We start from the raw sequence: 25,235 nt of genomic DNA, 5'->3' as shown, positions 1-25,235 counted from the left end.
GGGCAAAGGACATAAATAGACACTTTTCAAAAGAGGACATACAGAAGGCCAAGAGACATATGAAAACATGCTCTAAGTCACTAATCATCTGAGAGATGCAAATCAAAACACAATGAGGTACCATCTCACAGCTTCAGAATAGCTATCATCAACAAATCAACAAACGACATTTGCTGAAGGGGATGTGGAGCAAAAGGAACCCTTGTGCACAGACTGGTGCAGCCACTGTGAAAAACAGTATGGCGTTTCCTCAAAAAATTAAAAATGGAACTGCCATTTGACCCACTTCTAGGAATATATTCCAAGAAAACAGAAACACCAATCAGAAAGGATATATGCACCCCTAGTTCATAGCAGCACAATTCACCATAGCTAACATTTGGAAACAGTCTAAGTGCCCATCAGCTGACGAGTGGGATTAGAAAACTATGGTACATCTACACAATGGAATACTATGCTGCTGTAAAAAAAGAAAGAATTCTTACCATTTGCAACAGCATGGATGGAACTGGAGAGCATTATGCTAAGCAAAATAAGCCAGTCAGAGAAAGATAAATATCACATGATCTTACTCATTTGTGGAATATAATGAACAACATAAACTGATGAACAAAAACAGAATCAGAGACACAGAAGCATAGAACAGACTGTCCAACCTATGAGGGAAGGCAAGGGGTGAGGGGGTAAGAGATCAACCAAAAGGTTTGTATGCATGCATATGAGCATAACCAATGAACACAGACAGTAGCGGGGGGTGAGGGCATGTGCTGGGGGTGGGGGTGGCCAGGGAGAGGTCAATGGTGAGAAAAGGAGACTCATGTAATACTTTAAACAATAAAGAATTTAAATTTTTTAAAAAAGGAAACCCTATAACTTTTTTTGACCTAAGGCCTAATGTGGGAAAAATAACTTCAGAGTAGTATCCTGATACTTGACCATGCCAGTTAAATTTTCCATTGGCTTACTCATTATATTTAAATTATTATAATTTTTACTAGAGGACCAATGCATGAAATTCATGCAAGGGGCTTGGCCCTCATAGCCCCAGCCACCTCAGCCCTTGCAGCCCCAGCTGCCTCATGGCCCTGGCTGCCTCGTGCCCTCACACCCCTGCCCCCCACCCACTGGTCATTCCAGAAGGTTGTTCCACTGTCCAGTCTAATTAGCATATTAGCTCTTTATTATCTAGGATTAAAAGAAAAAACATACCTGAACTTTGTAGTGCTATTGTACCTGCTGCTGTTGATGCCACTTGGGTAACCAAAACTCCATAGTCAAACTTTTTATGCCTGCTGATCTAAACAACATAAATAAGGAACAACCATGAGAAGCAGGAAAACATAGCATGTTAATATTTACTTACATGTTACATGTAGAGTTACTAATTTTTTATATTAAGATACCAGACCAGAGAAACCAAGATGGCGGCATAAGGTAAACACCTAATTGTTGCCTACCACAATAATTTTGAAACTACAACTGGAAAACAGAGCGCGCACCGTCCAGAACCACCGGAAAGCTGGCAGAGTGGAAAACCTACAACTAGAGAAAAAAAGAGAGGGGGACACTGAGCCTCAGGAGCTGTGGAGGTGTGGAGATCCGTGAGCGCGGAAAGGGCGGGCGGCTGAATACACGGCAGGCTTGCTCGCAGCGCACGGCGAGGGAGGGCAGCAGATGCTGCGTGGCTAGCTTTCTCGTTTGGGAGAAAAAACCTCCCGACTGCACGGAAATCCAGCTGTGGTCGGGGAGAAACTGGTCTATTTGGCAGCGGGCGAGGCTCGAAAGCTGCCTTCTCTCAGAGGCGCGCAGCCATTGATTAGGGCACGGAGAAACCGGCCCTCTTAGGGCAGCGCGGACGGAAACCAAGTTTGTCTGCGCCATTCTGAGACTCCGCCCCATCCAAGCTGAGCACAGCCCTCCCAGTGACTGGATTTCTCTTTTGGGAGAAAAACAAAACCTCCGGTCTGCACTGAAATCCAGCCCCAGCTGGGGAGAAACTGGTCTGTTAGGCAGCGGGAGAGGCTCGAAAGCTGCCTTCTCTCAGAGGCGTGCAGCCATTAATTTGGGCACGGAGAAACCGCCCCTCTTAGGGTGGAGCAGACGGGAAACCAAAGCTTGTATGCATCACCCTGAGACTCCGCCCCATCCAAGCTGAGCACAGAAGCTCTCCCAGCGGAGACACTGCTGATCCTCACAGCCAACTGGCTTGGAGATCAACTCCCGCCCATGATACCAACAATCTCAACCACTCTGAACTCCAGTTTTTGGGGACACGCGGGGGACCCAGATGCCTACGGGACTCTCGGCCATCGGTCGGAGAGTGAGAGTGACTTTTCTGTCAGTGTGGATGACACCAGATTTCAACCACTCTCATAAGGGACACATTCAAGAGGCAGACTCAGTGAGCACCAAAGCCCTACTGTGTCTCCAGCACAGCAATTCTTCCATTATAGACACAGCAGGCCCTCACAACCAATTGGACCGGAGGTCAATTCCTCCCAGTGTACCAACAGCAATCAAGGCTTTTAACTACACCAAGACTTTCCACTCAGCCCACAAAGGGGAGTACCAAGAGCGACCACCGAGGGTGATTGGGGAAGCTGAGCTACCGGCCCCTATAGGTCACCAACCACACAAAGCCACTCCATCAACACAGGGAGGCAGCCAAAATGTGGAGACATCGAAATATGTCACAAGTAGGAGAGACAGATGAAAGCAAACTAATGGACGACACAGTGTTCAGAACCATATTTATAAGGTTACTCAAGAATCTTCTAATAACCGCTGAGAAACTTGAAGAGACCTTCAAGGACCTAAATGAGAATACCAAAAAAATGGAAAAGGACCAGTCAGAAATTATGCATACACTGTCTGAAATAAAGAATATACAGAGTAGACCACTGCACCCGAAGAGTCAAACCAAAGATCTGGAATATGAGGAAGAAAAAAACACCCAACCAGAGAGGCGGAAAGAAACAAGAATCCAAAAGTGTGAGGATAGCATAAGGAGCCTCCGGGATGGCTTTAAGCGTACCAATATCCGAATTTTTGGGGTGCCAGAAGAGAGAGAGCAAGATACTGAAAACCTATTTGAAGAAATAATGACAGAAAACTTCCCCCACCTGGTGAAAGAAATAAACTTACAAGTTCAGGAAGCGCACAGAACCCCAAACAAGAGGAATCCAAAGAGGACCACACCAAGACACATCATAATTAAAATGCCGAGGGCAAAAGACAAAGAGAGAATCTTACAAGCAGCAAGAGAAAAACAGTTAGTTACCTACAAGGGAGCACCCATATGACTGTCAGCTGATTTCTCAACAGAAACTATGCGGGCAGACAGGAATGGCAAGAAATATTCAAAGTGATGAATAGCAAGAACCTACAACCAAGACTACTCTACCCAGCAAAGTTATCATTCAGAATTGAAGGGCAGATAAAGAGCTTCACAGATAAGAAAAAGCTAAAGGAGTTCATCACCACCAAGCCAGTATTATATGAAATGCTGAAAGGTATTCTTTAAAAAGAGGAAAAAGAAGAAAAAAGTAAAGATAAAAATTATGAACAACAAATACATATCAACAAGTGATTCTAAAAATCAAGTGAATTAAAAATCTGAGGAACAGAATAAACTGGTGAACATAATAGAATCAGAGGCATAGAATGGGAGTGGATTGATAATTCTCAGGGGTAAAGGAGTATCTGTGTGGGGGGTATGGGAAGAGACTGGACAAAAATCATATACCTATGGATAAGGACAACAGGGGGGAGGGAACCAGGTGATGGGGAGATATGGGGGGAAAAAAGGAGAAACAATTGTAATAATCTGAACAATAACGATTTATTTAAAAAAATAAAAAAATAAATTAAAAAAAAGATACCAGACCGAAAAAAAAACAAAAAAAAAAAACCCAGACATTATTTTAAGTAAAGATAAGAGTGGCAAAAACAAACTCAGAAACTATCATAATTGAGTTAATATTAATGTAGTATTTTTGACAATTTAATTTCAGATCTAGGTTCTTATCCCAGCCAGGTAACTAAGTAGCTTTTTGACCTTGAACAAGTCACTTCTCTCTTTTCTAGGACTAACTCTCTTCATACATAAAATAAGGGTCTTTGACAAGACCCTTTAAAGTCAGATTCCTTCCAACTCCAAATTGTATTAGCTGATTATTTAATTTTTTAGATTGGTTCTTCAATGATAAATTTCCTCATCAATAAATCTGTATTGACTGCAAGTTTTTTAACAGGGCTTTTAAGTAATCAAACAACTTTAAAAAGTACAATGGTATCTTCTTAAAAATTATAATTACTTTTAAAGGCAATATGATTTTTTCCCCTAAGGAAGGGAATCCTATATAATAAAGAGGTAATATGCAAATTAACCCTCACGCCCTCACAAGATGGCTGCCTACGACCAGGCCAGCAGGGGGGTTAGTGAGGGATGACCAAACGACTGAACAAGCAGGCTGTGTAGGGCAACCAGGCTGGCAGAGGGTTAGTGAGGGACGACCAAACGACTGAACAGCAGGCTGCATGGGGTGACCAGGTCAGTGGGGGGGGCTGTGAGGGGTGACCAGGCCGGTTGGGGGGGGCAGTTAGGGGCGACCAGGCTGGCGGGGGGGGGCAGTTGGGGGAAACTAGGCTGGCAGGGAGGGCAGTGAGGGGTGACTAGGCTGGCAGGGGGGCAGTTGGGGGCGACCAGGCCAGCTGGGGGGGCAATAAGGGGCGACCAGGCTGGCGGGGTGGGCAGTTAGGAGCAACCAGGCTGGCAGGCAAGGGCAGTTGGGGGCGAACAGACCAGCAGGGGAGGGGAGTTGGGGGAGACCGGGATAGCAGGGGAGGGCAGTTGGGGGCGATCAGGCCGGCAGGGGAGCAGTTAGGCATTGATCGGGCCAGCAGGGGAGTGGTTAGGGGGCAATCAGGCTGGCAGGCAGGTGAGTGGTTAGAAGCCATAAGTCCCAGATCGGGCCTAAACCGGCAGTCGGATATCCCCCGAGGGGTCCCAGATTGGAGAGGGTGCAGGCTGGGCTGAGGGACACCCCCCCACCCCCCAGTGCACGAATTTCGTGCACCGGGCCTCTAGTCTATATCCAACTGTTCGACTGTTCGACCATTCGCCTGGTAGCTATGATGAGCAATGACCACCAGGGGGCAGACACTCCGACCAGCAGAGGAGGAGCCCGATTTCTCACAGAATCGGCTGTGGGTTAGGTTACTGCTGGGGCACTGCCGGCCCCAAATCTGCTTCACCCACACCCCGGATCCAGAGAGGAAGGAGGAGGGAGCCAGTGGGCATCCAGGTCCTGGGGGCTGGGTCTACAGGAGGGGTCTCACAATCCAGGACCCCTTGAGGGATGTTGGAGAGCCAGTTTTGGGCCAATTCCCACAGGCCAGGCTGACGGACCCCACCAGTGCACGAATCCATACACCAGGCCGGTTTTGGCTTGATCCCCACAGGCCAGGCCAAGGGACCCCACCAGTGCACAAATCCATGCACCAGACCTCTAGTTTTACATATAAAATACTCTCCAGCAAAGAATGTTCAGCATTAATGTACAGATTTCTAAAGAGTGTTGTAGAAAACCTTAAACAATATTTTTTCACAGAGAATATTATACATATATTCATGCTAAAGTACAAAAATGAGTATCGCTCTTAGCAGAAATCAGAATAAGGAAATAACAAAGACATTATATAATGTTCTTCCGTCTCAGACTTTGGCTAAGATCAGATTGGCTTATAAAATGTTTGACTTCTAAACAAAGGTAACCACTTAGAAATTTATATTTTTTCACAATAAAATTTTAAAAATATAAGATGTACAGTCAGTTTTAAGGGCAAAAACACTAAAGGACCATGCAAGTTAGGTTAATTTCTTCAATTTTCTGCTATTTGTGTCTTTATCATTTGCCTTCCTTTTTCTCTTTTTATTACTCATATTTCTCTTTTTCTTAATTTGCTATCCAATAGTTCTGCGATTAGATGACATAGAAGTAAGATAAATGTCTATCCTTTTCCCAGTTGCCTTACTCCATAACAACTGAAAAAACACCTTACTCAATCACCCCCACCGATCCTGCTGATCCAAACATTAGAAACCTTGGGCTTCCCAGATTCACACTAAGTACTGAAAGGAAGGAGCAGAAGAAAACCACAGAGAAGTTAGAGATGCTTTGCTAACAAGACCCAGATTCCGTGGACACTGTGAAAGACAAATCTGAGTTCTAGTCTTACTTCTTCTGTCAGTTACTAGAGCATAAGCAGAACATTTAACCAGCCTAGGTCTCCACTTTCTCCTCAGCACAATTAAGGAAATAGCCTAATGGCTTTCTTACCAGGTAAGTGAGGATCTAAATTTTCAAAAAGTGTTGTGAATAACAGAGAGCACCATTTGAGTACTGTAATAACTTCTAAGATTATAAGTTACTGAGATCTGGGAAACAATTACTTCTATTATAACCACCAGTGTGGTACAAAGGAAGACAAGATTGTCTTAAAATTTGTGAATGTGAAAAATGGTATCTAGTCATAGGTGTATTATCATAAGAGTAAAAGTGGTTGCATGGTTCCATGTATCTCAATGATTTAAAAAAATGTATTTGAATGGCTTGAATATTTTCAAAAATGTAAAAACAAAAATGAAAACCCAAATGGTCAACTAGTACTCAAAGAGATTCAAATTCACCATCAGATAAATTCCAATTAGAACAACACAATTTCATTTATGTAAACTATATTTGATATAGTCTGAATGTACGTCCTCAAATAATTCATGTTAAAATCCTAACCCCCCAAAGGTAATAGCAGTAAATGGGGCCTTTAGGAGATGATTAGGTCATGAAAGAGGAGTGGCCTTATGAATGGGATTAGTGCTCTTATAAAAAAGGATCATTGAGCCCTAACCGGTTTGGCTCAGTGGACAGAGTGTCGCCCTGCGGACTGAAGGGTCCCAGATTCAATTCCCGTCAAGGGCATGTACCTTGGTTGCGGGCACATCCCCAGTGGGGAGTGTGCAGGAGGCAACTGATTGATGTTTCTCTCTCATCAATGTTTCTAACTCTCTATCCCTCTCCCTTCCTCTCTGTAAAAAATCAATAAAATATATAAAAAGAAAAAAAGATCACTGAGAGCTCCCTAGCTCCTGCCATGTGAGGGCCTTCACCTGACCATGCTAGCATCCAGATCTTGGACTTCCAGCCTCTGGAACTGTGAGCAATAAACCTACTTACAAGCCACCCAGACTGTAGTATTTTGTAATAGCAGCCTGAATAGACTAAGATAATATTATACAAGAAGTATGCACATTCAAAATATTACACATAGCACACTGATATGAAGCCTGGAGTAGGGGGATACATGCAGAGTAAATCAGGACTGATAGGAGAATAAAATTAATCAAGAGAGAAATCTTGCATGGACAGATGGGAACATTATGCCATGAAATGAAACATGTAAACAACTAAATTCTCTATACTTGAGGTCCATTTAAACAAATAAAAACACATCTGCACATACCAACCTAGTATAATAAACAGATGTTCATATGTTTTATTTATAAAGAGATATTCTGGCCCCTCCCTCAGGAACTACTTAATCTACATTGGCAAAAGCAATCCTAAAAAGTTAACTATTTGTTTTTTATAGCTTAAACAAAAGCAGGAAATTACAATGACAACTAAGGAAGAATAAATACAATATAGATAAAAGCCTAAGCAACGGTACGACCAAACAACCAGAATGACCAGAACAACCAGTCAACCAGTCGCTATTACATGCACTGGCCACCAGGGGTCAGACGCTCAATGCAGGAGCTGCCCCCTGGTGGTCAGTGCACTGCTCAGCCAGAAGCCGGGCTCACAGCTGGCTAGCACAGCTGTGGCAGCGGGAGCCTCTCCTGATTCCACAGCAGCGCTACTGCGGGATGAGCACAAGCAGCACGGCTCCCGGCCCTGGCTCGGGCTCCTCCCTGGCCGCCTGCCACTTGGCGCACTGCTACATCCCTTGGGGAATGTCTGACTGCCGGTTTAGGTCCGATCCCCACATAAATCTGTGCACGAATCCATGCACCGGGCCTCTACTGATATTTATAAGCAGGCAACCTAATAACATCAAAAAACAACAGCTGCCAGAGACAGAGAATAAAGGCATACTATCTATGATCCTAAAAAGCTCCGAGGTCTAGGGATATTCACCGTGACAGCAAAAACTGAATATACCTCTATGACCTCTATCTGAGAAAAGGCTGTATTATATTATAAATTTTATTTAACAGTAGCAATAATAAAATCCTTCTTCAAATGTTTGTTTCTTTTCAAATGTGAGGCCTACATTGCCATAGACACGTACATTTAAACCCAATAGGTTTTTCTCCTGAGGTTCCACCCAGTTTTAGTATATCCAGATGTTTGATAGCACCTTTATAAAACACCTGGATAATTAACTGAATTTTTCAATTGCATAGGCTTGTTTGCCATCCTGTAACTACAGCCATAGATACCAACATCAACTCTCTAATGCTTTCCTAAAAAACAAAATCAAGGTAAACATTACAGTGCTGTATGGTTTTTTAACTCAGGTTTAATAACCTCTTCAAGCACAGAAAACAGGATAATGTTCTTAATGGCTTTTAAAGCAACAAAAATTCCTTTTGCCTGTGGCAGATGGTAATTCGTACCTGTAATTTTTTTGCATATCGGTTGAACATAAATGTCACACATTCACTGATGGCACCTGTTTTTTGAAGAAGTAGTAGTCCTTTAGGGGTGGCAGCAAAATTTAGTAAACCATCTAACAAATTCTCTTCCCAAGCCATACTGAAACAGATAAAGAAAAGGTATAAGTTTCTTTCTTTATACTCAAATGGAATAGGAAATATTTTAGCTTAATACTACTGATAATTAAATTTACAGAGTACATATTGGTTGCAAAGTATTCAATAAATGTTTAAAAATATGATAAAAAGCATAGTTTCCTTAATAGTGAACTCTTTTAATACTTTTATTGATTTTTAGAGAGAGGAAGGGAGAGTGGGAGAGAAACATCAATGTGAGAGCGAAACATCCAGGGATCAAGTCCACAACCCAGGCATGTGTCCTCACTGGAAATCGATCCAACAACCTTTCAGTGTATGGTATGAGCCACACCAGTCAGGCAATAGGATATTTTTCCATTGATTTTTAGAGAGAGTGAAAGAGAGAGAGGAGAGAGAGAGAGAGGCAGGAGAGAGAGAAACATCAATGTGAGAGACACACATCAATTGGTTGCCTCCCAAACACCACCTGACCAGGGCCAGGAATCAAGCCTGCAACCAAGGTATGTATCCTTGACTGGAATTGAACCCACAACCCTTCGGTCTGTGGGCCAACGTACTAGCTGCTGAGCAAAACTGGCTAGGGCAATAATTATTTTATTCTTACATCTTCCATCCCAATAATTTTCCTTCACTGAATGAATCAAATATTCACTGCACATGTCATCATTTTTATTATATCTAGATTCTCTTACCCATGCTTAAATTGCCTTCCTATTATAATTCTGCTGTGCCTGGATTTCCCGAGCCCAAACTCTCCATTATTTTGAAATTTACTTCCTTTTCATTATAGAATATCTGCTTTCTGACTTTCTAAAGCATCCCAGGCATATTATATTTATTTTCCTAAGTTTTTATTATACTTTTAAAGAATGAATTTTTTTCTCTCAGAACAGTTCTAAAATGAAAGCTAGTAACATTCTCCAGAGAAAAAAACTGAAACAGTCACAAGGCATACTGTTAATAGAAGAGTGAAAGATAGAAATCTAGAAATACAGACGGGGATATGAGAATTTCATTCAGAAATACCAGAATTAAGAGACAATAAACTACCTACTGGATATTCCTAATTGTCTGGAAAGAAACTGTAGATATTAAAATAGTTAACTCCCAGTGTACCTTGCATGACCCTTATCATATAAAGTGAACATACCATATTGCTATACTGTATGTATTCATTTGTTTTCTACACTACTAAATAAGCTCTCTAAAGTATATAGTTATCCTCAGAACTCAGCAAAAAAATTAGTCCAATAAATATCTGAATGAATGAGTACAAAATGAATGAAAATAGACTTCTAAAAATACAGATCTAAAATTTACCTCAAAAATGAATTGCAGAAATGTTTTTTACTCCTTCACCAAAGAAAAAAATGCCAGTTGATTTAAGTTTATGACAACTATACCATAAAAAGTTAGTTCTCTAAAAACTAGCTATAATTGTTTTTTAAACTATTACACTGTTTAAAAAATGCAAAAGGCTTTTTGATTAACTGGTTGGTTTGCTTTGAACTACCCAAAAACAAATGTTAATTTTTGGATTTCTCTTCAGAGTATCCTTCAAGATTCTTCTCTAATTATGATCTGTTTATACTATGCCAGCACTCAAGAAGAGAATCCAGGAACATATGTCAGCACATCTTAATTTAAAAAAAATATATATATATATATACATACATATATACATGTATATATGTATATACATATATGTATATATGTATATATGTATATATGTATGTATTTCGGTTCATCTGTCAACTTCTTGAGACAATGAACCCAACAGCTCACACTCCTGTCTCATCTTTGGGGCTCATCCAGGATCGCCAGAGGGACAATCAGCCTTTGCTGTTGGACTGAAGTGGTCCATTTACCTGTGCACATCAAAGCCCATTAAGACACCAACAGAAGTTTGCAGCCAAGAAACTCCAGGCTGAGATAAGCAACAAACCAGCCATGGCTGACGTCAGGACCAGCTGACCTCCTGCCCTGGTGCCGCCTATCAATCAGTGGAGACCACAACCCTGAGAGGACACACCTGGAAGGCTACTGAATATTCTACTGAGATCTTTCCCTGGGACCTCCCTGAAAGTCTCCACCCTTAAAACCCTTAGGATGGAGGACCCAGTGCACTCTTCATCCCGGGAGTAGCCCGTGGCCTTTCCTTCTTCCTTCTCTCCCCCATCATTCCTTTCTCAGGCACGTTACCATTGGCTTCCTCACTCCCAGGCTCCAGGGGCCCTTCCTTTACCTCCATCACTCATTTCCTCAGCCCATTTCTTCTAGGAATTACTTCTTCTACCTCTGTCATTTACCCAGTAAATATTCTCTTATAAAAATAAGTAAATAAATAATGCATATTTCCCCCATTCATCTGACTTATTGATATCTATGAAGAAACAAAGAGACTTCTAAATTTAAAATGAGTATAAATACTGATGTAAATTATTTCTCCTTCCAAAGTCTTATTAAAACACATTCTCACATATTTTGAAAACTCATAATTTAAATATACATGGACTTCATTGGCATTTGAAAATACTTTCCTTCTACTGAACTCCCTAGTTAGGTTTCCAATGTTAGTATTTGGTAATTCTCCAAATTTTCTGGAAACAACTCCACATGTCACGTTTCCTAACCCAAAATGTAAATACAGAATGAAGCAAGTATAATAAATATTGCTAGATTTTTTAAAGTTATAAACCTGATCTCTAAACTTCCAGGTATAATTTTCCTTGGTCCTATATATAATTTACCTCCCCATAAAATGTTTTTGCTACAGTAGTCTGTTACATTCTCATTTTTAAAAATATTTCAGCAATTATGTTTTTAATTTATTTAATCAATTATACTTACAGGTTTTGGGATTCCTGGCTTTCCAAAGAGACAGAATCTGAACCCTCTACTGGAGTAGGAATTCTTTCTGATACCAAATTCGTCTAAAACATAACAGATTAATTTGCACTCTTTTTTCACTGATAGCATTACTCACATTCCTCATGCTACACTTTTTTAAAATTACCTTCAAAAGTTAAATTTGGTTCTTAATTAAATATCATTTAAAGTATTTCCATATATGTATATACACATAACCCATGGACACAGACAATAGTGCAGTGAAGGGCTGGGGAGGGCATGGGAGTGGGATGGAGAAGGTTAATGGGGGGTGGGGGGTTGGGACATCTGTAATTCTTCATTAATTAAGATAAATTTTTAAAGTACTTCATAAATAAAGCATATGAATGTGGAAAAAAGACAGTCTATTGATATATATTATAATTGACTATTGCTACATTATAATCTACAGTGTCCATAACAAAAATTCAGCGTCTATAAAAACTGCACAGAAATAATTTCCAAAGAGGAATGTCAGTCTATGCAAAGATAATTTATCTAAGCTTCTCCTGCGAGAAGAAAAAACTTTGTAGTACCGTTAGGTCCTAGAACCGTGTTCTAGAGAGAGGAAATACTAAAGTCATCCTGTGCCAAATTAGAAAGCATTACGCCCTCCAGAGAACTATGATGCTAAAGAAGTCACATTTGCCCTGTCATATTAACTGCAATATGACACTACAATAGTAATTATATTTGAAATAAAGATTTGGAGGAGAAACCAAGATGGCGGCATAGGTTAAACATCTAACCTGCAGCCGGGCACAACAATTTCAAAAATACAACTAGAGGTCAGAACGGACATCGTCCAGAACCACAGAAAAGTTGGTGGACTGAAATGCCCACAGCTGGGGGGAAGGAGAAGGCCACGGGGACAGTCGGGGAAGCCGTAAAAGCCTGAGGTATGGAGAAACGGGCGGAGACACGAGCACACGCGCCTGCGGGGAGGATGGAACCGGAGAGGAGGGGGCGGCTGATGACCTGGCCGGAGTTCACTGGCAGGAAGGAGATAAAGGCTCCGGAGTGCGCTGAGCGCCGGCTCCGATTGCACTGAACCCCATTCCGGGCGAAACCCTGGGAAACTCACTCACTTTCGCAACTCCGCCGCCCCCGCAGGCCGCCCGGCCCGGGACGCTGGGGACGCCGCCGCAGCGGCGGCGCCCGGAGCCCGGCGGCCTCCCAGCACCCGTCCCCGCCGCGCAGCCCCCGCGCGCCTGGTCCCGCGGGCCGCGCGCCCCACACACCGGACGGAGGCCCGGGCGCCCTCTCCGTGCACCTCCCGGAGGAGCTAGACTTCAGTAGAGTTGACTGAATTCAAGGGATTAAAAAGTATAAATTGGGGGGACGCCGCGGCGGCGACGTCCGGAACACGGTGATGGCGGTGCCTGGAGCTCGGCAGCCGCCCAGCGCCCGTCCCAGCCGCGCAGCCCTCGCGCGCCTGGTTCCGCGGGACGCGCGCACCGCGCACCGGACGGAGGCCCGGGCGCCCTTTCCGTGCACCTCCCGGCGGCGCTAGACTTCAGTAGAGTTGACTGAATTCAAGGGATTAAGAAGTATAAATTGGGGGGACGCCGCGGCGGCGACGTCCGGAACACGGTGATGGCGGTGCCTGGAGCTCGGAGGCCGCCCAGCGCCCGTCCCAGCCGCGCAGCCCTCGCGCGCCTGGTTCCGCGGGACGCGCGCACCGCGCACCGGACGGAGGCCCGGGCGCCCTTTCCGTGCACCTCCCGGCGGCGCTAGACTTCAGTAGAGTTGACTGAATTCAAGGGATTAAAAAGTATAAATTGGGGGGACGCCGCGGCGGCGACGTCCGGAACACGGTGATGGCGGTGCCTGGAGCTCGGAGGCCGCCCAGCGCCCGTCCCAGCCGCGCAGCCCTCGCGCGCCTGGTTCCGCGGGACGCGCGCACCGCGCACCGGACGGAGGCCCGGGCACCCTTTCCGTGCACCTCCCGGCGGCGCTAGACTTCAGTAGAGTTGACTGAAATGAAGGGATTAAGAAGTACAAATTGAGAAGTTTGAAAAAGATGGCGGCGGAGGTTAAAGGCTGTTCTGTTGCCTCGCACCCAGCGAAATCGGAGGGGATGAGGTGTGGAGGTGCGTGGGTCTGGCTAGTGGCGGGGGAAAGGGGCTTTTGTTCCAAACCTAAGGGAGATTAGCTCTCCATCACCCTGAAACCCATCTTCTGGCGAAACCCGGGAGACCCAGATGCCTGCGGGGAGAGGCGGGACTCTTGCGGAGGTGCGCCCAGCAATCAGTGTTTGCTGCGCTGGAGTGCGGAACGAAGGGACTTAGATACATGGAAGGCAGAAGGACCAGACTCACAGCCATCGAGGCTCGCCGCACCATGGCCTGTTGGCGCCCTGAGACCCCGCCCCGCCCCGCCCTGGGACCCGCCCCGCATGTTTTGAAGACCTGCCCCGCAAGTCTTGCAGGCACACCTGCGCCCCAAGCAACGGCTTATGTATGTGGGTGGCCTGCCCTCTGGCAGCGGACCAGATGATCTGCTGTTCTAGTCGGACTGCTCCAGGGCCACTCAGACAGGAGGAAGAAACTACAGTTTTTGCTGTAATCCTTGCTGAGTGCCTAAGGCAGTAGCTGATCTACACCCCATTGGAGACCCAGAAACGAGGGCATCTAGTGGTCTGTGGGAGATGACACCAGATTTCAACCACGTGCATAAGGGACACATTCAACGGGAATATTCAGTGAGCGCCAAAGCTTTGCTGCACCAAGACCCGGCCCATAAACGTGTCTCCTGCACAGCAACTCTTCCTTTATAGACAAAGAGAGCCCCCCCAGTGACACCAACAACAATCAAGACTTAACTATACAAAGGAGGACCAAGATGGAGGCATAGGGCGGAAGCCTGATTGTTGCCTACCACAACAACTTTGAGACTACGACAAGAGAGCAGAGCAGACACCATCCAAGACCACCATAGGGCTGGCTGAGTAGATGCTCTACAACTAGAATAAAAGAGGGGTATGTGGGATGATGCTGATGCCGGCGACCCAAAGACCACACTTTAAGAACTACAGCTCAGGCGACACAAAAGAACTATGGCTCAGGCGATACAACAGCGGCCTGGAACGTGCTCGGCGCAGTTCCCCCGGCGGTCTCCGGCTGAGGGGACGGCTCCACTGGCAGCCAAGCACGGACAGACGAGCCCCTATGAGACATGGGGTGGGAGACTCCGCGCTTGCTGACCTCTGAGTCCGTCAAGAATCTCAACGCCCCGGAAGCGGCCAGGTGCGCATGCTCGGCGACCGGCCACCGATGCAGACCCAAGGGCCGACGCAGCGACGCCAGACTGGCCCACCGCCATGCACCAGGTGCACCGGAGCTTCGCCGAGCCGCCGACCGACGAGTTCTGCAGCAGCCATACTGGAGCTCTGGAAGGATGGCCAGGGGAATTGCTGAGGGGGGATTGACCGGCAGGAATTGGGATCGGGAAGACGGGGCCCCGCTGAGACCCGGGTGCGGGCGGGGTTGCGCGCCTCTGGACTCGGGTGTGGTCACACGCCTCTGGGTATAAGTGAGGCCTCACGTCCCTGGGTCTAGGTGAGGCCACATGCCCCTGGGTCCAGGTGAGGCCAGACTCCGGGTCCGGGTGAGGCCAAGTGCCCCTGGACCCGGATGACGCTGGATCCCGTGCCCGGGCGAGGCCAAGCGCCCCTGGGTCTGGGAGAGCGCACACACCCCTGGGTCCAGGCGAGACCATGTGTCCCTGGATCCGGGTGAGGCTGCGTGCACATAGGCCCGGGTGAGCCCAAGTGGCCCTGGGTCTGGGAGAGGCCAAGCGTCCCTGGGTCCGGGTGAGACCATGTGTCCCTGGATCCGGGTGATGCCTTGTGCACCTAGGCCCGGGTGAGCCCAAGTGGCCCTGGGTCTGGGAGAGGCCAAGCGTCCCTGGGTCCGGGCGAGACCATGTGTCCCTGGATCCGGATGAGGCCTCGTGCACCTAGACCCGGGTGAGCCCAAGTGGCCCTGGGTCGGGGAGAGGCCAAGCGTCCCTGGGTCCGGGTGAGACCATGTGTCCCAGGATCTGGGTGAGGCCTCGTGCACCTAGGCCCGGGTGAGCCCAAGTGGCCCTGGGTCGGGGAGAGGCCAAGCGTCCCTGGGTCCGGGTGAGACCATGTGTCCCTGGATCTGGGTGAGGCCTCGTGCACCTAGGCCCGGGTGAGCCCAAGTGGCCCTGGGTCGGGGAGAGGCCAAGCGTCCCTGGGTCCGGGTGAGACCATGTGTCCCAGGATCCGGGTGAGCCCTCGTGCACCTAGGCCCGGGTGAGCCCAAGTGGCCCTGGGTCTGGGAGAGGCCAAGCATCCCTGGGTCCGGGTGAGACCATGTGTCCCTGGATCCGGGTGAGGCATCGTGCACCTAGGCCCGGGTGAGCCCAAGTGGCCCTGGGTCGGGGAGAGGCCAAGCGTCCCTGGGTCCGGGTGAGACCATGTGTCCCTGGATCCGGGTGAGGCCTCGTTCACCTAGGCCCGGGTGAGCCCAAGTGGCCCGGGGTCTGGGAGAGGCCAAGCAACCCTGGGTCCGGGTGAGACCATGTGTCCCAGGATCCGGGTGAGGCCTCGTGCACCTAGGCCCGGGTGAGCCCAAGTGGCCCTGGGTCTGGGAGAGGCCAAGCGTCCCTGGGTCCGGGTGAGACCATGCGTCCCTGGATCTGGGTGAGGCCTCGTGCACCTAGGCCCGGGTGAGCCCAAGTGGCCCTGGGTCTGGGAGTGGCCAAACGATCCTGGGTCTGGGTGAGACCATGTGTCCCTGGATCCGGGTGAGGCCTCGTGCACCTAGGCCCGGGTGAGCCCAAGTGGCCCTGGGTCTGGGAGAGGCCAAGCGTCCCTGGGTCCGGGTGAGACCATGCGTCCCTGGATCTGGGTGAGGCCTCGTGCACCTAGGCCCGGGTGAGCCCAAGTGGCCCTGGGTCTGGGAGTGGCCAATCGTTCCTGGGTCTGGGTGAGACCATGTGTCCCTGGATCCGGGTGAGGCCTCGTGCACCTAGGCCCGGGTGAGCCCAAGTGGCCCTGGGTCTGGGAGAGGCCAAGCGTCCCTGGGTCCGGGTGAGACCATGTGTCCCTGGATCCGGGTGAGGCCTCGTGCACCTAGGCCCGGGTGAGCCAAGTGGCCCTGGGTCTAGGAGAGGCCAAGCGTCCCTGGGTCCGGGTGAGACCATGTGTCCCTGGATCCGGGTGAGGCCTCGTGCCCCTAGGCCCGGGTGAGCCCAAGTGGCCCTGGGTCTGGGAGTGGCCGAACGTTCCTGGGTCTGGGTGAGACCATGTGTCCCTGGATCTGGGTGAGGCCTCGTGCACCTAGGCCCGGGTGAGCCCAAGTGGCCCTGGGTCTGGGAGAGGCCAAACGTCCCTGGGTCCGGGTGAGACCATGTGTCCCTGGATCCGGGTGAGGCCTCGTGCACCTAGGCCCGGGTGAGCCCAAGTGGCCCTGGGTCTGGGAGAGGCCAAGCGTCCCTGGGTCCGGGTGAGACCATGCGTCCCTGGATCTGGGTGAGGCCTCGTGCACCTAGGCCCGGGTGAGCCCAAGTGGCCCTGGGTCTGGGAGTGGCCAAACGTTCCTGGGTCTGGGTGAGACCATGTGTCCCTGGATCCGGGTGAGGCCTCGTGCACCTAGGCCCGGGTGAGCCCAAGTGGCCCTGGGTCTGGGAGAGGCCAAGCGTCCCTGGGTCCGGGTGAGACCATGTGTCCCTGGATCCGGGTGAGGCCTCGTGCACCTAGGCCCGGGTGAGCCCAAGTGGCCCTGGGTCTGGGAGAGGCCAAGCGTCCCTGGGTCCGGGTGAGACCATGCGTCCCTGGATCAGGATGAGGCCTCGTGCACCTAGGCCCGGGTGAGCCCAAGTGGCCCTGGGTCTGGGAGTGGCCAAACGTTCCTGGGTCTGGGTGAGACCATGTGTCCCTGGATCCGAGTGAGGCCTCGTGAACCCAGGCCCGGGTGAGGCCACGTGCCCCTGGGTCTGGGAGAGGCCAAGCGTCCCTGGGTCCTGGTGAGACCATGCGTCCCTGGATCCGGATGAGGCCTCGTGCACCTAGGCCCGGGTGAGCCCAAGTGGCCCTGGGTCTGGGAGAGGCCAAGCGTCCCTGGGTCCGGGAGAGACCATGTGTCCCTGGATCCAGGTGAGGCCTTGTGCAACTAAGCCCGGGTGAGGCCACGTGCCCCTGGGTCTGGGAGAGGCCAAGCGTCCTTGGGTACGGGTGAAGCCAGATCCTGGGTCCGGGTGAGGCCGTGCGCCCCTGGATCCATCCGGGTGAGGCTGGGTCCCAGGTCCGGGTGAGACCACGCGCCCCTTGGGTATGGGTGAGGCCACGTGCCCCTTAGTCCAGGTGACGCCGTGCTCCTGGGATCGGCCGAGACCAAACCAGAGGGAGTCAGACCTCCATTACCACCATTTGTCCACCATCCAGAGCTGAGGGGTCAGTGCTGACATGTACACATAAGGAACTACTGGACATCGAAATTGGGTCTCAAAAGAACTGTTGGTCCAGGGGGAAGCTCGCTACAGATTGATTCATTTGCCTGTCAGCATAAATATTATTGCTCGTCTCACATTCAGTTCTTATTAGTATATATCTAGTGACATTTGATCTCGTTCATCTAGAGGAAATGAGGAACAACATAGACTGAGGAACAAGAACAGAACCAGAAGCAAGGAGGCATCGATCGGACTATCGGGCCTCAGAGGGAGGATAGGGGAGGGTAGGGGGAGGGTGGGGGGGAGGGGGAGAGTTCAACCAAAGGACCTGTATGCATGCATATAAGCCTATCCAACGGTTAAGTTCAACAGGGGATTGGGGCATGCGTGGGGAGAGGGGTGGGATGGGAATGGGGGGATGAGGACAAATATGTGACACCTTAATCAATAAAGAAATTAAAAATAAATAAATTAATAAATTAAAAAAAAAAAAAAAAAAAAGAAATAAAGATTTGCAGGGAAGGAGAAAAAACTTGAAAATACTTACCTTCTTCCATGCATTTGCTATAGATTCATGCAGACCATAAGGAATTAACACTTGCAAGCCTTCACATGTACCATATATTTGGCAACATGTGGAAATAAAAGCTCCTTTCACCATGGGCAACATTTCCGATCCAGAAAAAATAGAAATATCTTCATCAAGAAGTTTTTTCAAAAACTGGGCTATTTTATGAGCACCTGTAGAACTAACAGAAGATACCTAAAGGTGATTCCAAGATTATAAGTCATGAATTTATAAATCACTACCAAAGGCTAGCTTTATCACAAATTCCTCATCTGCTTGGCTTGCTTTTAGTCCTCCTCTAACCTTTTCTCTGACATATCAATATTCTTGTTCCCACCCATGTGCAGATGTCTAATAATGAGAGCATTTTCAGTAGAACAGAGGGAAAATGTAATAGAAAAAGCATGTGGTTTAATCTGTCATGAGTAATCAGCTATCCTGGTCATCTGTTTTTTGCTTAATGGCTGTGGTATATCTTTCCAAATCTCTCTAAGCCCAGTAGTCAGCTATTGTCATCTATTCCCAGAATTCTCTTCTTTCCTCTGCATAGTCCATACTCCTGGTTACTCCTTCAACTTTCTGATGATCTAATATGTTATTAGTGGCTGGTGAGGAAACTAACTACCATATTTTCTGGCGTATAAGACGACTTTTTAACCCAGGAAAATCTTATACGCCCAGTCGTCTTATACGCCGGAAAATACGGTACATAGTATATTATTCAGTTTATATGATGTTGTAGAACAAGCAAAGCTATTACGTTATACCTAAAATAGTTATCTGTATTTTCATTAACATATAGCATGGCATCTTGGAAATTTTGAGTCAGATTTACAAAATATGCTAATAATTCCACAAATTATTTAAAACACAGACATATACCTTTTTTCTTCAGAAGAGTTCATATTTTCTCCATAAAGAAGTAAGGTAAGCCCTTCTTCTACAGATGCAATTCTTGCCAAAATATCAGCTATATAAATTAAAGCTGCTTCAGAGCAATGTGGAGCAGCCTGTACATTAAAAAGAGAACAGAGTCACATAATTTGATGACATGCTAACATATCACAGACTAAAATTCAAGGGCAGTAGTGTAATCTAATAAAGTTATATTGCCACAACAAAAAGAAAGTTATGGTTCTTTGGCTGTGAAATAATATGTCTGAATTAAAAGTAACATTAGATTAGAGTCTCTTACCAGCACAGTTGATGAGGAAAATTTATACAGACTTTTTACGCAAATCAGTTATTGTTTATTAAGACAATTGAGAGAACTGCTGCTGTTACAATTTTATATGTAATTCTCGTGGGCAAATGCAATAGCTTCTCTATTTTCATTTTTCCCTTTACTTCCCACTCACTGGGTTCCTGTACAGCCATACCTGAAGACATTTAGGTTCAGTCCCGACCATGGTGGGTAATCTTTTGGCTGGTGGAGGGTCTTGCCTCCAATTTGTAAAAAACGTAACATCTGTAAAGTGCAATAAATCTAAGCAGAATAAAATAAGGTTTACCTGTATATCCAGTCTAATTTTATTATACAGAGTCTTTAACACACTACCATCCTTTTTAAGGGATAGCATCCTTTCCTACAACTAACTAGTCATAAGTTGTAGGTCTAAGAACAGCCAATTCATGGGCTGGCCAATAGCCAATGATGTCCCCTAATGAGAAAACATAGGCTGGACCAATCATATTTCCTCATTTTTTATTTTAAATGAATGTATTAAAAATATTTGCCAGTGTATAGCAAATTAGTACAAAGCAAATACTAAAAACTAGAGTCATGTTTGTGCTCGAACCCATCAAGGTGCCAAAGTCTACTAAAGTTCCTATTCTTTCTGGGACCTACTTATTTACCTGTACCTGCATGGATGCCAATATTCATATTCTCTATAGTAAACCTGAATAGACATTGCAACTAATACATTTCAATTCCAATAAATTCAGTGGTTTAACTTAACTAATGAGTCAAGTATATTCACCTGAAGAATTCCTAATTATATCAGACACTAGAGGCCTGATGCACGAAAATTTGTGCAAGAGTAGGCCTTCCTTCCCCCAGCTGCCGGCACCGGCTTCCCTCTGGCACCTGGGACCCAGGCTTCGCTCCGCCGGCTGCCAGCAGGCACCCGGGACCTGGGCTGGCTTCCCTCTGGCTGCCCGCAGGCACCCAGGAACCAGGCTGGCTTCCTTCTGGCCCCTGCTTCGTCAGGAAGGATGTCTGGAAGACATCTGGTCTAATTAGTATATTACCCTTTTATTATTATATATGTTAGTCTACTTCATACTAGATATCTTTCTTAGAGCAACTTCTCTGCCTAAAATACTTTCCTTCTCTCATAGAAACACAAAGTTTGTGGGGACAACCAATCGATGTGTCAAAAGAAAATAAGAAGTTAAAGATGTATAAAAGCAAAGACACAAACAATTTTTATGGTTTAAGATCCAAGAACACATTTCTCAGGTCTGGTATATAGTTTATATTTACAACACTATATTATGGCATTTTATTAAATTAAGCTGTATTAGGTATTATATTTGTTTCTTCTCTATTTTGTTTTCCGAAGTTTGACTGTAAGACCATCAAAATAATTTATCATTATATCCTCTTAGTTTCCCAGATTTCCATACTGTGTACCGCATTCACATAAATGCTTAATCTTTTCTGAATGAGCAGTGAATAATGAATACATGGATGGGTGAGCAATTGCCCAGTCCATTGAGAGAGATGAAACCAATAAAAACACTACATAACACAGACATGGAAGGACAAAAACATTTAGCTTAATTTTTTTCTTTTTTGGGGGGCGGGAAGGGGATTTGTTTGTTTTTTTGTTTGTTTGTTTGTTTTTAGAGAGAGAGACAGAGAGCACACACTCTATGGTGTCTCTTCTTTTTAAGTATGTTTTTTTATTGATTTTTATAGAGAAAGGGAGAGACACAGAAACATCAATGAGAGAGAAACATCGATGAGCTGTCTTCTGCACAGCCCCTACTGGGGATCAAGCCTACAACCCAGGTATGTGCCCTGATCAGGAATCAAAGTGGTGATCTCTTGTTCATGGGTCAATGCTCAACCGCTGAGCCACACTGACCAGGCAACTTTTAACTTATTGATAAACTCATTGACAAACTCTGAGTCATTCCCCAGAATCTGAAGTCACAGAAGTGGAGGAATATATTACAGACAGCAGTACTAGTAGTGGTACCAGTTCTGCCACCTGTTAAATATCTGACCTTGAACAAGTCACTCCTTTGAGCCTTAGTTGTGAGGATTACATTACATAATGTGAAGAAATATACTGTACAAATTGTAGAGAGACATACAAGTGTCAGGAACCAGGATGTTTAAAAGCTTTTTTCCTCAAGTAACATTAGTTCTTAATATAAAACAGAGCTGGCTCTTTAGAAAAACAATCACATTTCCAAAGGCTATAAAATTGCCATTAAAACAAATAATAAAACATTCACAAGATTTATTAGATTTAAAACACAAATAGCTTTTTAATAGAATAACTTTTCTTAGTCCTTACAACCATCAGCTCTAAGCCTAACTAGAAAAAAAGAATTTTAAAATGCTATATGTATTTTTCTCCCATATTGACATAACTAATAAATCAACTGACTGCATAAACTATAATTTAACAATAAATAAACATCTGTTGGCATAAAATACATTCATATGTGGAAAAATTGTGTAATAAAATAATTTTTAAATATATCAAAATTAGAAATAAAACCCCATTGAATAGTCACTAAAACCCAACTAAGAGACTTTTTCTCTTTAGTAAATAATACCAACCTTAGTTCCTTTCATTAAATGATGAATAGGCTGAAGAAGTGCCTCAACCACAGGTTTGTTACATAAGCATTCGATTGCACATTCTTTTTGATCACAGAGTATCTGTAGAACTTCAGTCACCATACCTGCAGGAGAGTAATTCTCTGTAATGGAAGAAGTATTTTTTTTAATTAAACCTTTAGACATTTAAGTGCTTAATATATCTGTTAGTTATGGGTTAGCTATTACTGTTCCAAAACAAAGTTCAACATCAAGATTAAACAGTTTGAAAAATCACACAACTCAATGCCCAAAGGATGATGTAATACCAAATTGTAACCTAAAACTTAAGGAGATATCATCTAGCTTAACATATCTTCAAGTTAATAAAAAGTGAATAAATAACAAAATACGAATGACAAAAGACAACAATATAAGATCACTCACTGTTTGATATTAAATCATTGCTTGACAGCGAGGATGGGGTTAGAAGCAAATTTAGAGATTTGCTCCTCCTGGCAAATACTTACTTTCTCTTTTATCCTATCTAATAAAAGAGTAATATGCAAATTGACCGTACCTCTGCTACAGCCACAAGCCATGCCCACCAGCCAATCAGGAGCGAGTGTGCAAATTAACCCAACCAAGATGGCTACAGCCACGGAGCAAACAGGAGGCTTGGTTTTCCCTGGCAATGGAGGAAGCCAAGCTTCCTGCACACCCTGGCCGGCCCAGGCCTCCGCTCAAGGCTACAAAGTTTCAATTATAGAAGATAAATAAATCCCAACAAAAATGGCTGTGGCCACGGAGTGAACAGGAGGCTTGGGTTTCCCCAGCAATGGAGGAAGCCAAGCTTCCTGCACACCCTGGCCAGCCCAGGCCTCCACTCAAGGCTACTAAGTTTCAATTATAGAAGATAAATAAATCCCAGATACCAGGGCCTCTGCTTGGGTCGCCGGGGGGCGTGGCCAGCCTGCAAACCAACACAGGACCCTCACCCAGGCTGCCCCACACCCCAAGGGAACCCCCACCCTGATCTGGGACACCCTTCAGGGCAAACCAGCTGGCCCCAACCCGTGCACCAGGCCTCTATATTCCTATCTAATAAAAGAGTAATATGCAAATTGACCATCACTCCAACACACAAGATGGCTGCCCCCATGTGGACACAAGATGGCTGCCCCCATGTGGACACAAGATGGCTGCCACAAGATGGCCAGCAGGGGAGGGCAGTTGGGAGGGATCAGGCCTGCAAAGGAGGGTAGTTGGAAGCGATCAAGCCTGCAGGGGAGGGCAGTTAGGGGTGACCAGGCCGGCAGAGGAGGGAAGTTGGGTGTGACTGGGCCTGCAGGGAAGGGCAGTTGGGGGGGACCCAGGCCTGCAGGGGAGAGCAGTTGGGGGGGACCAGGCCTGCAGGGGAGGGCAGTTAGGGGTGACCAGGCCTGCAGGGGAGGGGCAGTTAGGGGTGACTAGGCCTGCAGGGGAGGGCAGTTAGGGGACAATCAGGCTGGCAGGGGAGCAGTTAGGCATCAATCAGGCTAGCAGGGGAGTGGTTAGGGGTTGATCAGGCTGGCAGGCAGGCGAGCAGAGCCAATGATCAGAGGGAGCTGTGGGGCCCCTGCCCAAGCCCCAAGGCTTTAGACCTGGGCAGGGGCGGAGCCAGCAATCAGAGGGGGCAGGGGCCAAGCTGGTGATTGGAGGGAGATGGGGGTCCCTGCCCAGACCTAAAGCCTCAACCAGAGGCTTTAGGCCTGGGCAGGGGCCGAGCCAGCGATTGGTGTGAACTACAGAGGAAACACCTTTTCTGACCACTCATTGGCTAAGCTCCCTGTATACCACTGGTAATATTCTTAGTAACTTGGGTAATAAGAATCCAAAAAGGTGATCTAGGGTTTTTCCTCCACACTCCTGGAGAAAAAAACGAAGGTCTGCTGCTAGAGGGCTAAGAAATGTCATATCCTGCCCTAGCCGGTTTGGCTCAGTGGATAATGCCTCAGCCTGACAACCGCAGGGTCCTTCTGATCAAGGGCATGTACCTAGGTTGCAGGCTCCTCCCTGGCTGAGGCCCAGGTCAGGGCTCATGCAGGAGGCAACCAATCAAAGTGTTCCTCTCACTTTGATATTTCTCTCTGTCTTTCCCTTTCTCTTTCACATTCTCTAAAAATCGATGGAAACATATCCTCAGGTGAGGATAAAAAAAAAAATAAAGCAAGAAATGTCATATCCTATGAAAGACACATCTTGAAAATGCCTAAAGAAGGTTGTCATTTTTTTCATGGTGAAGGGACTGGAATCCGTGTTGATGAAAACACCTTGGTGGCTGCGGTGACTGGCGCTTGGCTGTGGTGACTGGCAGTGGCTGCAGCAGCAGGGTGATGGGGCTGGTGCCTTCCCCTGATCAGCCTGGTCACCTCCTACAAAGGGAGGCCAGACTGCGGCTTAGGCCCGCTCCCCCTGGGGTAAGTAGGACATCCCCTGAGGTCTCCCAGTATGTGAGAGGGTGCAGGCAGGGCTGAGGGGACCCCCCCCCAGTGCACAAATTTTGTGCACCGGGCCCCTAGTCCTATATAATAAAACCCTAATATGCAAATAGACCAAACAGTGAAACGACTAGTCGCTATGACATGCACTGACCACCAGTGGGCAGACACTCAACGCAGGAGCTGCCCCCAGGTGGTCAGCGTGTTCCCACAGGGGGAGCGCCGCTCACACAGAAGCTGGGCTCACGGCTGGTGAGTGCAGCAGCGGTGGAGAGA

General features: G+C 46.8%; 1 protein-coding gene across 2 annotated transcripts in view; it reads right to left on the bottom strand.

The window, feature by feature from the left end:
- Positions 1-25,235, bottom strand: part of TBC1D32 (TBC1 domain family member 32) — a 131,345-nt gene that overhangs the window by 66,038 nt on the left and 40,072 nt on the right. For both annotated transcript variants that reach the window (XM_054722529.1, XM_054722530.1), the window contains exons 14-19: positions 22,501-22,643; positions 19,581-19,708; positions 18,678-18,879; positions 11,669-11,751; positions 8,681-8,819; positions 1,210-1,297 (exon numbers count right to left, since the gene is read on the bottom strand). In XM_054722529.1, coding sequence (XP_054578504.1) covers positions 1,210-1,297; positions 8,681-8,819; positions 11,669-11,751; positions 18,678-18,879; positions 19,581-19,708; positions 22,501-22,643 — 783 coding nt within the window. The remainder of the gene's footprint in view (positions 1-1,209; positions 1,298-8,680; positions 8,820-11,668; positions 11,752-18,677; positions 18,880-19,580; positions 19,709-22,500; positions 22,644-25,235) is intronic.

Source organism: Eptesicus fuscus, chromosome 10 (genome assembly GCF_027574615.1).
Source record: "Eptesicus fuscus isolate TK198812 chromosome 10, DD_ASM_mEF_20220401, whole genome shotgun sequence".
In the NCBI taxonomy this organism is placed as follows: domain Eukaryota; kingdom Metazoa; phylum Chordata; class Mammalia; order Chiroptera; family Vespertilionidae; genus Eptesicus; species Eptesicus fuscus.
Note: the sequence above shows the minus strand (reverse complement) of the source record. Positions and strands in the feature narration are given on the sequence as shown.